General features: G+C 41.1%; 1 protein-coding gene across 1 annotated transcript in view; it reads left to right on the top strand.

Moving 5' to 3' along the window:
- IGF2BP3 (insulin like growth factor 2 mRNA binding protein 3) overlaps nt 1-15157 on the top strand; it is a 148698-nt gene that overhangs the window by 116346 nt on the left and 17195 nt on the right. The window contains exons 6-10 of the mRNA XM_036863772.1: nt 4843-5124; nt 9472-9606; nt 10897-11019; nt 13141-13276; nt 14802-14927. Coding sequence (XP_036719667.1) covers nt 4843-5124; nt 9472-9606; nt 10897-11019; nt 13141-13276; nt 14802-14927 — 802 coding nt within the window. The remainder of the gene's footprint in view (nt 1-4842; nt 5125-9471; nt 9607-10896; nt 11020-13140; nt 13277-14801; nt 14928-15157) is intronic.

Genomic DNA, 15157 nt, shown 5'->3' with positions numbered 1-15157 from the left:
TCAGTTTTTCAGCTACAAAATGAGGGCTGACAAGAAACTAATATATTCATGCATATATGCTCATATTTATAGACAGTGGTCTCATCGAATGTAAATTTGATAATTTACAGTAAATAATAATTTACTGTAAATAATAATTCTTGTTCAACCCACTGCTTCTGGGCACCTAAAGAACAGCTGGATTTGGCTTGAGCTGGGGAAGGCTGGTCCATCCAGACCTTGCTCTGCTGAACCCTGAGAGCCTGTTCTCTGAGCTCCTGCAAGACTTGCCTAAACTAATCTGGCATGATTTCTTCTTGCCTTTTCCATTGCAGCCATCCATAGCTCACTTCTTTAGGTGATAAGGGCTGAGGTGACATTCTCAGCTGACTTCTTTTTTTCCATAGTATCTGTTACATGGACATCTCTGTAACTGGGATGTGCTTGTGCAGGAGTGAGTAGAGCGTGGAGATTAAGAGGATACATTCCAGAGTCCAATTCCATGGAATGGACTTCCTGTGCCACTTCTCTAGCTGTGACTCTGGTCAACTTAAACTGTCTTAATTCAACCCCATGTGTAAAATGGGAAGGTGGTAAGAGTTCCTAAGTTAGCAACTATTACACATTTTCCCAACATTTTTCACTGCTGTTGATAACACCCCGTTATTGTACAGGATACTTCATTTCAGATAATGACTGGCCACTGACCCTCAGGTGTTAGGGACCAAGTTCAAAAGCCTCTTTTTAAGCTCTATGAATGACACTTTTTAGAGGATTCTTCAATAAGGCTATGTCTCTAAGAATTTAACATGGAAATTCCTGCCACCTTGTGGCTAAGAAAAAATCAAAGGTTAACAGTGCCAGTATTACTAGGAAATGCATGCATTTGCTTTAACCTCGAGCCTCAAATTACTAATTTACTAAAATAATACATGAGTAAAAATAATGAAAACTTAAAAAATAAATTATTAAAACCAGGAGTATGGGGCTTCCCTGGTGGTGCAGTGGTTAAGAATCCACCTGCCAATACAGGGGACACGGGTTCGAGCCCTGGTCCAGGAAGATCCCACATGCCGCGGAGCAACAAGCCTGTGCACCACAACTACTGAGCCTGCGCTCTAGAGCCCGCATGCCTAGAGCCTGTGCTCTACAACGAGAGAGACCACCACAATGAGAAGCCTGCGCACCACAATGAAGAGTAGCCCCTGCTTGCTGCAACTAGAGAGTGCCCACGCACAGCAATGAAGACCCAATGCAGCCAAAAATAAGTAAATAAATTTTAAAAAATTAATTAAAAATATGAATTTAAAAAAAATATCAAAGCACTTTATTAAAAAACAAAAAAACAGGAGTATGTATTTAGTGTTTCTTGTTCCTGGAAGCAAGAGAGACTTGGGTCTCTGGAATACCTATTCCTTGCATCTTCCAGGGATGCTCAGATAACAAAGGCAGTGTTCATTGGAAGATTTGTAATGGGTGACAAAGAAATAACCCTTCAGAATTTGTAGGTGTTTAGTTCTCTTTTTTTAGGGTTCTTATTTCTTCTCTGTTTTTGTAGTTGGGGCTGTTTATTATCTGAGGAGCTTTTTCTAAAGATAAATTTGGCATTTTATTTTATTTTTTATTTTTTAAAATTGAAGTGTAGTTGATTTAACAATGCTGTGTTAATTTCTGCTGTACAGCAAAGTGACTCAGTTTTATATATATATATATATGTATATGTATTCTTTTTTATGTTCTTTTCCATTATGGTTTATCCCAGGACATTGAATATAGTTCCCTGTGCTATACAGTAGGACCTTGTTGTCCAGGGGGTTCTTATTTCTGGTGTGTGTTTTTTTTTTGGGGGGGGAATAGGAATATAGTTTATATATTGAAGCTATTATTGCATATCTTTTTATATCAGTTTGAAGATTTGTATTGGGTACACACAGAAGTGTTTGAAACAACTTGGCTGATGGCTAAAGGGAGGATATTTACCCTTAAGCTTTGAAAATTATGTAAATAGAAGATTTATTCTGGAAAAAGAAACAACAGACAAAGAAATTTGTTGCCCTTTTTGCCGTTCAGAGATAACCACTGTGAAATTTGCCATCAAGTTTGTTTGACTTTGTCCGTGCGTTACAACTTTTAAAATGCTAAAATAAAGATCATTCTGTAGAGTTGTGCAGGTTGTCTTTGCGTTAACTATATTTATACCGTTAGTAATCTCCATCTGGTATTTCATCCCTACCACAGTCTATGTAGCCAAGTCCTCTGCTGGGCATCTAGGTTGTTTGCCGTTTTTTTGCCTTTAGAACTAGTTTAGTAATGAAGTCTTTTGTGGGTAAATATATGGGCTTTGTCCATAATTGTTTCCTTAAGGTGCATCCCTGCAGTGGTATTATCAGGCTTTTGGTAATTATTGCTGAATTGTATGTCTCAGCCTCTTATTCTTGGTACAAGGAGAAAATGGAATGGTATGACTTTTCAATAATGGCTAAGGCTCATTTTGTTAGGATCTATGAGATACCCAGCAGTGGGGTCTAGGAATAAGAAAAAGAGATCTTAGACATGGAATTTAGAGTTGAAAGGGACCATAAATCTAGGCTAATGCCAAACAACAAAATGACTTTTCCAGGGTTCCATGGCTACTTAGTCTTCAAGCTGGGCTAGAATTTGGGTCTCTCTTTTTCACTGCTCAGCTCTGTATGTGTGTACCATTGGATAAATTTAACTTCTCTGGGTCTCAGTTCTTCTTACTCTCTCATCCTTGAGATAAACTACTTATTCTTTCTCTCAAGGCCCTTTCAGTCCTACACTGTGATCTATCCCAATAAACTTAGCAATGCAATTAAGAGCTACCACCTAGCAAAACTACTCACCATCTTCTGAATGACTCTTAAAATTGCATCAGAGCAGAGGCAAGTAATGATGAGAAACAGCATCCTGAGTAGTACACATGTGGGATAAACATCCTTGAGTTCTGTTGAGCTGAACGCATATATTTTGAGTAATTATGATGACAGTTGTTGATCACACGTCTTGCATGTTACAGTAGGGTTGGTGAAAATACTACTAAGGTTTCCCCTGAACTCAGTAGACCACCAAATGGTATAGCTGAATATTAAGCTTTGTGCATAGAAAGGTTATAGTGGTTGACTTAAAATTCAGAAACTTGGAATCTTCAGTCATGAGAAAGTCATTGCTTGCAGTTAAGTTACTCCTGTACCTTCAGCTAGCTGTGTCCAAGTTTGGAGCACTGTGGGCTGAGGGGTTGGGAACCCTGCTTCCTTGGCAGTTAGCAGTGGGATATACACAGTGCGTGCTGTCTGCTCTCTGACAGGAGCAGCCTGAGTTTAGGGCCTTTGGGACCCAGACTGCGCACCGGGTCCTGGAGCACTGTGCATCTGACCTCCCAAGTGAGAGAATCTTTTCCTTTCCCCTCCAAGAAATCTTTTTAAAGCAGCACAGTGAAGTTTGGAATTACAGTTTATGCCAATTTGACAGAGTTGTTTCTTGGGACACACATGACCGTATCTGGTTAGCCCCAGAATACATAAAAGCATCTGGTGACTTACATGTTTATCTCTGTTTATTCCCGTGGAGAAGGACGTCTGTCTGCCTGCCTCTCTCACTCAAAAAAGAAGCTAATTACTTTTTTTGATAACATTACTGACTTAATTCCAGAATCAAACTTTACTTACCCTCTTCTGAAGCTGGCAGTACTCAATTTTATAGTGGGAAAGGATGTTACTATGGACTGTATTGCCTTTTATGCCTGTAGGTATAGTTGATTCCTACATTGGGCTTGGCTTTCTTTATGTCTCTGAAGGAACCTTCAATGATCTGTTTCTTCTGGGCTTTTAAAAGGTTTAAAGTTGCTTTGAATGGGGAATTCCTTGGCGGTCCAGTGGTTAGGACTCTGCGCTTTCACTGCTGAGGGCACTGGTTCGATCCCTGGCTGGGGAACGAAGATGCCACAAGCTGCCCAGTGTGGGCAAAAAAAAAAAAAAAGGGTTACTTTGAATGAATATCTAATTGGTTGAGACTTCTGTAATTCCAACTTCCTGTAATAAATATACATCATTGATATTAATAAAATCACTCAGCTGTTGTCTTCCTTTAGAAATAGCCAAAATATTTTAGGGCCCTTAATCCACATATTCCTTAAGAAAAAAGGGGAGAGGGAAGAAGCAACGAAAAATGTGTTAACTTAAGGTTCTTGTATCAGGGCATTGGTAAAACAAGTTTTGCTGTGTGCCTTCTATCACCTGTGAAGCTTATGAAAAGAATGCCATCTTTAGCTACTTTTTAAAAATTGAAGTATAGTTGATTTACAATGTTGTGTTAACTTCTGCTGCATAGCAAAGTGATTCAGTTATATATACATTAGAAAAGAATGCCCTCTGATACAAAAATCACATGGAAATATCCCAAGATGTATTGTATTTGGAAAAAAAGCAAGTCACAAGACTATGTATATCATGATCTCAGTTATGCTTTTAAAGAGGGCACTGAACACGTACACACCTGTGTGAACATATGGAAAGAACTGGCCCGTTTGCAGAAGTTATCACAGTTAACAGTTACTCTGGGAAGGGTCTTGGAGGGTTGGCAGTGGTGACAGAAATTTCTTGATACTTTGTTTTCCTGTATGATTGGGATCTTGTTGGTCTTTCCTATGTGTCCTTCAAAGGAAAAGTGCAGGTCGGGGTGGGGGAAGTGTTATGTGTGTTCTGGGTTTGCTACTTCTTGAGCGGGCTTTATTCAGAAGTTTTAGAGCCAGTAATCCTGAGTGGAAGAGGTGGGTGTTGCTTTGCTGAAAGGTTTGTTTTATAGCTCGGTTCCTCTTCCCACCCCCTGCTCCTTGTCAACTTTCAGAGCTTTAGACAAACTGAATGGATTCCAGCTGGAGAACTTCACACTGAAAGTGGCCTACATCCCTGACGAAACGGCTGCCCAGCAGAACCCCTCGCAGCAGCCCCGAGGTCGCCGTGGGTTTGGGCAGAGGGGCTCGTCGCGGCAGGGGTCTCCAGGATCCATGTCCAAGCAGAAGCCGTGCGACTTGCCTCTACGTCTGCTGGTTCCCACCCAATTCGTTGGAGCCATTATAGGAAAAGAAGGTGCTACCATTCGGAACATTACCAAACAGACCCAGTCTAAGTGAGTATTCCTGAGTGTGTGGGGGGCCTTCATGCTTTCCCCTTTGGATCTTAATAACAGAGTAGGTTGTCTTGGTACTTCATGATGATGATGATCCCTTCTTGTATGGTACTTGGGAATCCGGAAAATCTTTGTGATTTGATATACTTTTTATTTTTAATAAATCAATAAAATAAATGTATTTGTTTATTTATTTATGGCTGCGGTGGGTTGCACGTGGGCTTTCTCTAGTTGCGGTGAGCGGGGGCTACTCTTCGTTGCGGTGCACAGGCTTCTCATTGCGGTGGCTTCTCTTGGTGTGGAGCGCGGGCTTCAGTAGTTGTGGCTCGAAGGCTCTAGAGCGCAGGCTCAGTAGTTGTGGCGCACGGGCTTAGTTGCTCTGCGGCATGTGGGATCTTCCCAGACCAGGGATCGAACCCATGTCCCCTGCATTGGCAGGCGGATTCTTATCCACTGCGCCACCAGGGAATTCCCATGATTTGATATCTTAGTGTTCATTTCATATAAACCTGGGGCTAAACCTTAATCTCAAAGGGAACTTCAAATTTTCACACATGAATGGAAAACAAATGATACTTAATCCACTCCTGATGAGGGAGGCCCTGATAAACAAAAGGGCAGCTTCTAGGTTCTCTGCTCTCCCATCTCCACTCTGACCTCCAGTTATAACTGCCTTCAGTGCTTTTGGAAGTAATTTTCTGGGTCCAGTACAGAGATAGTTTTTCAGTCTTGCTTTACTTCAGTGAAGAATCATTCAGCTATGGTCCATAGTTATCCTGTGTTTAAGTCATGTAGTTAGAATGGTTGTTTCTTTAGGATGTTGTTTGATAGTTTTAATTTGCAGATTTTGAGGAATTAGAAGATTCTCCATCAAACCTTGATGCTAACTTTTTAGGAGTAGAAAGCAGGAGCAATTTGTTTTTATTTACCACTGTAGCCCCAGTGGTGGGCATGTTGCCTTATATGTAGGTGGGTCTCATATTTGTCAAATGAGTGAAATAACTATATGTGAATTATATTTAATGCCCTTAAAATACATCTAAGGGACTTTCTCAGTTTTGAAGCTCCAGTGATTATATATTCATTGTTTTGCTTTAGTAACCATCCTGTTTGCTTTAGTAACCATCCTGTTATGCTGTAGTGAAGATTTTGACCCAAAGAAACTTGGTAATGAATTCTGTCCTCACCCTTAGTTCTGTAAATTGCTACCAGGCACATCTCTGGGACAGCTGCTGCCATATTTCCTGAAGAACTGTGGGTGTATTAGGGAGAAAAGGCTGTGTGTACAAACCTCTCTTGTGTCATTCTATACGAAAGGGTAGGGAAATGGCCCCTGGGCCAGCTACAGAGATGACTGTGGATCATTTTACATTTTAAATTTAGTAAGAAAAATTATTATTTTGTGTAGTTCAAGGAGTTAAGCAGAGTCTTTTTCAGAAAGTGCGACTATACCTTGTGCTGTGTATACCTTGCCTACGTGTTTGTTCCAACAGGCTTAAGAGGCTATCCATGTTCATCACAGGCACCATGCCTGCCTTGAGCTGGCTGACTCATTTCTCACGCAGAAACAAACGAACTGTGTCTAGTGGTGGTTGCGTACCCACTCCCCTGTGGAGTGACATCTGGTCCTGCCTTCCCCTGCTTTGAAGCAGGAGTTGCTGGGTGTTGGTTACCTTTGTGCAAACTCAGTGGCTTTGACTTCATAATGTAGAGTGTGGGGAAGACAACTGAACCATAGCCTAATCAGTTTTCATCTTAAATTTGCCTGGTTTTAATATTAAAATTTAAGGGCTTCTTGCTTCCCTTGATTCCCCGTTACCTGCAGAAACTAATAATTCAGTGGTTTACCATCCTTGTCACATGGCAGATTAAAGTTGTTCCTTTTAAAGCTACTCATTTCCTTGTTGGAGGAAAGAGCTTCTGTGATTTAAATTGAACTGTTTGTTTTATTTAAGCAGGAAGATGGAGGATGGAGAGGGAAGGGAAGCAATTTTTGTTGTATCCGATGATTCACTTGCAGCTCTGCCAGCGGATTTAATTAACTCTTGCCATTGAAACTAGTCATTATCAGATCTTCTGTTTCTGGAATGGCCTCACAGGGCTACCCTAATCTGTAAAGCAACATCACCTTCTCTCAGACGATCAGAGTTTAGTAATCCTTAACACAGTGAGCAGGTGGAAATAAACCGGGAGGAGGGAGATGAACATGTTACCTACTAGAAGAGAGACAATACTTACAGTGATTGGGGATTGAAACCAGTGACTGCAAAGATGGTCCCTGAGATCAGAACCGTTATCTAAGATACTTTTTTTATTGGTTATTTCTAGATATCCCTTATTTGTTTCACTTCTACATTGCCCTAATTTTTAGTTACAGGTTTTAAGTCTGAGATAAATCTTCAGTTTTCAATCAGACATTTAGGAAAATGAAATCCAGGCCTTGATTTTCTTGGCAGGATGAAGTGGTCCTTCTCATGACCACGAGTTGCACAGCTCTTCATCTAGTGTTTGAGTGGCCAAGGGAACTCACCAGTACTTAATTTTCCCTGAACACAGTTTTTTTTTTTTTTTGATAGTTGATTTTCTTTCTTGTACTTTTTAAACAGAAGACTTATTTTTGTATTTAATTCAAAACGTACAAGTATGTACATTAAAAAAATAAAAACAAAGAGCTAATCTTCATCTAACCCCCAAGGTGACCATTGTTAAGTTGAGGATATGTCTTTACAGGACTCGTTCCTTGTAGCTACTAACATGTGTAGCTTTAAATGAGAAATCATACCATGGTATGTATTGCATTTTTTTTCACATAAGATCAAGGACCTCTAACTATGTTGGCACCTGTAATTTAACCACATGTTTTCAAACAGCTGTATAGTATGGATGTAATGTTATTTAACTGTTTCTTCCTGAGAGGTATTTCAAAGGTAATTCCAACTTTCTTTCTGTTACAAATAGTGCTACAGTGAACATTCCTGCGCTAGTGATTTTCAAGCAGTAGTGGTCCCCCCTGCAGACGTTCGGCAATGTCTGGAGACATTTTTGGTTGTCACATCTGCATGAGACGGGGGGTGCCACTGGCATCTAGTGGGCAGAGGCCAGGGATGCTGCTGAACATCCTACAATGCACGGGACAGCCTCCACAGCAGAGCACTAGTCTGATCCGAGATGTCAATACTGCAAAGGGTGAAAAACACCCGTCTTGGCCCATGTATGAGACTACATCTGTAGGAGGCTTTACGAGAAGTAGGATTCTTAGGTCAAAAGATCATAAGCATGGGGGCTTCCCTGGTGGCGCAGTGGTTGAGAATCTGCCTGCCAATGCAGGGGACACGGGTTCGAGCCCTGGTCTGGGAGGATCCCACATGCCGCGGAGCAACTGGGCCCGTGAGCCACAACTACTGAGCCTGCGCGTCTGGAGCTTGTGCTCTGCAACAAGAGAGGCCACGATGGTGAGAGGCCCGTGCACCACGATGAAGAGTGGCCCCCGCTTGCCACAACTAGAGAAAGCCCTTGCACAGAAACGAAGACCCAACACAGCCAAAAATAATAAAATAAAATAAATAATAGTTAAAAAAAAAAAAAAGATCATAAGCAGCTCAGCTCTAAGGTCCTGGCGGTTTGCTCTGTACTCTGCACCGCACCAGAAGGGTGGCCATGCCCAGATGCGCATCCTCTTGCCAGCACTTGATTTCATCCATTAACGTGCTCGCAGGCCTAGAAGAAAATGACACCTTGTTTTAATGACCAGTGAGGTGGAACATCGTTTTGTGTTTATTGGCCATTTGCTTTTCTTTGAAGTGGAATTGCCATCTCTTTGGGTTCCAATCCCATCGCTATTTGTTATGCACCTTCCTCTCTCAAGGAGGCAAAATGTAGAAAGAGCCCTGCCAGAGGAAACAGAGGAGCGAAATCCCCACATGTGATGGATGGTGGACATACAGTATAGAATCAGAAGCTCCACCTGGCTTGTGGAATTCCAGCCCCAGTCCTCTTGGCTTGTGTTCCCGTCCCCCTTGGTTTTAGAGCAGAAGAAAGCCTTTTGTTTGAACCCAGGCTCCCGGACATGAGATGTTTGACCTGTGGCACCTAAAAGGAAAATTAAGCACGTGCAGCTTGGGCAGAATGAAAAGATGCCCCTGCATGAGCAAAGAGAGGGGAGTACTCCTGGAATTAAAATTGGTCTCATCCATGGTGACAGCTTATCAAGACTTGATGCTTTTGAGGGGAGTGAGTCATCCACTCTTTGCCCGGAAGTGCTGTGACTTCAAAGTTGGTAATTACAGACTCTATTGTGAATACATGCTTACAGCTCTTGTTTTCCTCTCCCTTTGTGCCCACCGGAAGAATTGATGTCCATCGTAAAGAGAATGCAGGTGCTGCTGAGAAGTCAATTACTATTCTCTCTACCCCTGAGGGCACCTCTGCGGCTTGTAAGTCTATTCTGGAGATTATGCATAAAGAAGCTCAAGATATAAAATTGTGAGTAAAGAGGATTACCCCGTGAAGAGGCTGATATTTACACTGTCTTATTTTGGAATTCTGTGACACAGTTCTTGGGAATTGCCAACAAAGAAAGAGAAATGCTGTCCCAAAGAGCGACAGAGGGTTGGCACTATTGATTTGGTTATAAAGCATAAGTCTTTTAAATATTTTGTTTTCATTCATGTTTGGATATCTTGTGAGTGGTGTAATGGGAACCGTCTAGCTGTAAAAGAAGGCAATTGGGTGTCACAGGAAGCTCACCTAAGGTCCAAGAAGTATCCCCGGGATTTACCCAAAGCAGGGACCCCAAATCCTTACTCCTTTACTTGGAGCTCACTGGAGCTCTGTCCATGTCTGCCCAGCCTCCCCTGCAGCAGCAGGGAGTATGGAGGTGAGGAAATCCCTAATCTTGTGCTACGGTAAACTGGAGATTGATTGGGGCGTTTCAGGTTGAAACTCTAAGTATCTTTTGCACAGGAGCCTTGAGCAGAGGTTGGGTTCTCTGCTGCTTGTAGCATCCAGCACAGTGGTGTGCTGAAAGTAGGATCCAGAGTAAGATGCTGGACTTAGCTTGGGGACCTAATGACTAGCATTTAATTTGTAGGGACCTTTGAAATATATTACATATATTTTAATTATAAGTTATATTATATGTTGCTGTATTATAAGATTAAAATTCTTTTTTAGTACAGAGAAAAGTAAAGAAAAAGCCCACCATTCAGATAACCCCAATGACATTTTCAAACAATGCTACATATATGACTTGGAAATTCAGAAAGGTACAAAACGAAAAGTGAAAGCCGTCCCTTCTTGCTCTTATACTCTTCGCCCAAGGTGTAACCACTGTTGAGTTTCTTCTGTTTCCCTCTATAAATTGTGCATGTTACCTCCAGGAGTGTATTTTAAAATTATTCTGAAATCACACTGGTTTGCATTTGTACGTGGTGTTCTGGTACTCAGGGTTTCAGAATATGGGTTTGAGTAAGGTGTTTTCAAAGAGCTAACAGAATCCATTTTTGGAAGACATTCCCTGAGATGAATAAAAGGAAACTTTTAAAAATTAACTCCTATCCAAATACTTGTCAGTGTTTTTTCACCCCCTCTATTCATGCATTGCTAGAATGTAGGCTAATGGTCAGCAAACTTTAAACTATACCTAGCAGAATTCTTCCTATATGGTAGGTAGGAAGTAAATGTTTAATGAATGAATATTGTCTTTTTACCCTACAGTAGGTTTACTTACCCTGATTTGATGGCCTTTTTATTTGTTTCTTTCTTTCTTTACAGCACAGAAGAGATTCCCTTGAAGATTTTAGCCCATAATAACTTTGTAGGACGTCTTATTGGTAAGGAAGGAAGAAACCTTAAAAAAATTGAGCAAGACACAGACACTAAAATCACAATATCTCCGTAAGTGCTGGCTTGCTTTCTTTTGAATCAGAAAACTTTCACACACCGTTTCTAAGCTGTAGGTTATATATTAAGCATTTTACAACTCTTGGAGCTGGCCTGTACCACCATACTTATACTTCATTTCTCAAACTGAGTCTGCTGCCTGGCTATCTGTTTCTAACTCATAGTGAAAGCATTATCTGTTCCCACTAAAAAGGCAGGACGCACTAAATACTTTACGTTCGTATTTCCTAGCTGAAGTCTTGGTCAGGTTTTCTGGCATATACTCCCAAAGTTGGAATATATAACCCAGTGTATTATGCATTGCTGTGTAACAGATTATCCCAACACTGGACCGCTGACGACGAGGGTAAGCATTGATTGCTCACCTAGTTTCTGTGGGTCAGGAATTCAGGAACAGCTTAACTGGGTGGTTCTGGTTGGGGATCTCTTGATGTTGCTGAGAAGCTGATGCCGGCTCTTGGAGTGAGGCCTCAGCTCCTGGGCCTCTCCACAGGGCTGTTTGGGTGTCTTAAAGACACAGCAGCTCTCTTCCCTCAGACTGAATGATCTAGGAAAGAGCAAGACGGAAGCGGCAGTGTCTTTTATAACATAGCCTCAGAAGTCACACTCTTTACCATTTTTCTATTGTTGTTGACATGTTGGCTCTAGTTAGTGTGGGAGGAGACTGCCCATCCCTGGGGAGTGGGGATTTGGAGGCTGGCCCCCATGTCTAGGGCCATGAGTGCTCTGAAATTATATGGAAAGGCCTTTGTCTTCTGAGGGTGACTTTCCTTCATTTCCTTCAGAGTACCCCAAAAAGTCGAAGAATAGTAGAGAAAGACTGGGGCAATATGTTCATGCAGTAAGGAGTTTTCAAAGAAGGGGGTGGAAAGGAAGTGGGAGAGTTGTGCTTTGTGGGCAAGAAAGGAAAAACTGCACAGTGTTAAAAATAACAAATGATCCTACCCTGTCTTGAATTTTATGCTCAGAAAGGGGAGGGTTTTAATAGAAAATAATCTTAAAATCTATTCTGGAAGCAACTATTTTAAAAATTGTAACAGAAAATGCTTGGCAGGGAAGAGGTGGGTTGAGCCTGGAGATGAGACATATACTTGTTTAAGTAGTCTAAGACAAATCATCTTCATTGTGTAGATGTCTATATTTTTAGCGAGTTTAGGAAGAAGTTAAGGAAAAATATCCTATTCATCTGGCTCAAGTCTAGCTTGAGACATTTTGTTAGTAATGAAAATGAGAATTTTAACCCTAGGAATATGAAGGGGAGCTGTCTTAATATTCTGTATCCTTTCCATCTGTATATTTAGTCTTATTTCCATAGTAAGTATCTCCCACTGGTTTCCCTTCAAGGCTGTTGACTGGCTCAGGCTTAGGGTGGTCTCAGATGTCACCTGAATGGATTTTGAAACTTCAGCAGGAGCTGAGTCAAGCAGGGAGTTTCTGAATACTGCTGTTGCATTCTAACTTTTTAGTTGTCTAAATGGTCATCGAGGGACTATTTTTAAAATTTAGTCAAAATGGATTGATTTGTATTATTTCCTGAAGCCTACGTCAATCTAAATTCTAAAATTACCGTCAAAAATAAGTTTAGACACGTGAATTCTGGCTTGCCCTTTTGGAATATTACTGTGCTTATTCCTTGCTTGGCGACCCAGAAAATGCAGTTGCGTGAGAATGCCAGTTAACGCCTTGAATTGGTCAGTGCAGACTAGGAACATACTTATTAAAGGTTATGTTCATTTGGTTCTTGGTTTCCACTAAAACTGTATATTCCTCCGATCATTTTCTTTACATTTCACTGTTAAATAGTGAAAATAGTTCACCTTAAGTGGTCAAGAAGTGCACTCTATTTAAAACATGGACTTAATCGAACTGTGTACACTCGGCGATGTTTATTGAGAAGGTGGGAGGGGCAGTATTTTCTTCTCTCATGCAGTTTTACAATTCTTGGAGTCATGTCTTTTGGGGCTTACTCATTTTTCATCATGTCTAACCACCCACTTTTACATATTGCCAGCCTCCACAGTTGGGTTTTAATTGCCATCTGTGGCTGAACTATTATCAACTGTCTTCCTCCTATAATTTCCAGTCTTTTTCTTTCCCCTCTGTTTCAATCTGCAGGTTGCAGGAACTGACGCTGTACAATCCAGAGCGCACCATTACGGTTAAAGGCAGTGTGGAAACATGTGCCAAAGCTGAGGAAGAGATAATGAAGAAAATCAGGGAGTCTTATGAAAATGATATTGCTTCCATGAATGTTAGTTTTAATATGAAGGAAATGTCTTTATTTTGATGAACAATCAAAAGATGTTTTCAATTGCATTAACATTGATTCCTTTAATGGTGTCATTGTTAGATGTGGTTTCTAATCGATTTTTAGCACCACGGTGAGTGCCCTGGGATAGTTGGCAAGACGCAGACTTTGACATCAGGCTTGGCTAGCTCTGTGATTTTAGCCAACTTCGAGCCTTAGCTTCCTCACCTGTGAGGTAAGGCTAATACCTCCCTTAAAAAGGTTAATCTCTCCCATACCATGTGAGTTGGAGGGAGATGATAGTATTATAGGAATGTGGGCTTTAGCGGTCTGTGAACTGGGTTTGAATCCCAGCTCAGCCATTTATTAGCTGTACCTCTATTCTCTTGGACAACTTATTTGGTCTCTCTGAGCACCAGTTTCCTCATCTGTAAAATGGGGATACTGCCTACATGGCATGCGTATTAGGATTATAATAGATACAGTGCATATAAAAGCTACTGTTACGAATACAAATTTAAAATTTGGTTACTCATAAACCTTGGAGATAAAAGAATTTCAAATGACAAAACAATCTGTGTAGTGCAAGTGCATTGCTGACATTCCTTAATGGATGGAATGGTGCAGAAAATGCAGCGTTTCCAAAGTCTGTCTTGAATTTTCAAGTAAATGATTAAAAAACAGTTCCTCAGTTGGGCCTGTCATCTGAAACATTACACCTAAAAGAAGGGAAAATGTAAAAATGATATTACCTTTGTGAGAAGAGCCTGGAATGCTAATCATTTTACCCCCACATGACTGCTGCCTACCTACCTTCCTTCACATTATCACTGCTCATCCAAATGTTTCAGAGTCGCCTGGGGGTAAATTCAGCCCTACAGGCCTTTAAAAAAGATTCTTGAGTGTGCTCAAGTCTGAACTCTGTAGTCCCCACCTCATTTCCTTAACCCTTATCAAATTAAGCCAAAACAAAATCCCATTTCTGGCTCCTGGATCCATTCCAAAGATCGGTTTAGTTGTAGAAGACATGGGGATGAGACCTGATTTCCAAAGGGCTTGATTTTGTTTTGGGTCTTTAGACTCATGACTGCCAAATTTTTTCCATGGCGTAAAGATCTCTTAATATCTGCTATCTGGTTTGCTCTTCGATGAACAAATCTTGTTTGCTTGTTTCTTCAATTAATGCAAGGTTTTCAGTCTCTATTTACTGTGTGCCCAGAGTGTACAGATTACATATACGTCTGAGCGCTGTGAGCTGGTCGTAAAGGCAAGAAAGCTGTGTTCCCTGCTTTGAGGAACCTAGCATGGCTTCAGGTCAAAGAGGAGGCAGACGGCACATGGATTTTAAAATATCAAGAATTATAAACAGACATAACCTACATACTCAAGTATAATCACATGGAACATCTGCTTTGTTCTAAAATTTGAGTCATAAAACGAGGTCACAGTCTGGATATTATCACATATAAATGCTCACTTACACTTGATCTTGTAATTGTAAAATGAAGGGACCTTTTTACCATTGCAGCTTCAAGCACATTTAATTCCTGGATTAAATCTGAATGCCTTGGGTCTGTTCCCACCCACTTCAGGGATGCCACCTCCCACCTCAGGGCCCCCTTCAGCTATGACTCCTCCTTACCCACAGTTTGAGGTAAGACAATGTGCCTTGGCTTTCTTTATGGTTGAGGGGGATGAAGTCAAAGGGACACAGACTTTGTTGCCCTCGAGTAGTGTGACATTAAATGCTAATTGGGAAAAATCTTAATGTAAAACCTGGTCCCCGTGTGATCTCTCATCAGTTAGGAGCCCGCACAGGCTTTTCAATTCTTGTCACTAGAACCTTCTTATCTTTGTAGAGTAGACCCGTGAGTTACTTCTTTT

Source organism: Balaenoptera musculus, chromosome 9, assembly GCF_009873245.2.
Source record: "Balaenoptera musculus isolate JJ_BM4_2016_0621 chromosome 9, mBalMus1.pri.v3, whole genome shotgun sequence".
Classification (NCBI taxonomy): Eukaryota; Metazoa; Chordata; class Mammalia; order Artiodactyla; family Balaenopteridae; genus Balaenoptera; species Balaenoptera musculus.
This window is presented reverse-complemented; position numbering and strand designations above follow the sequence as displayed.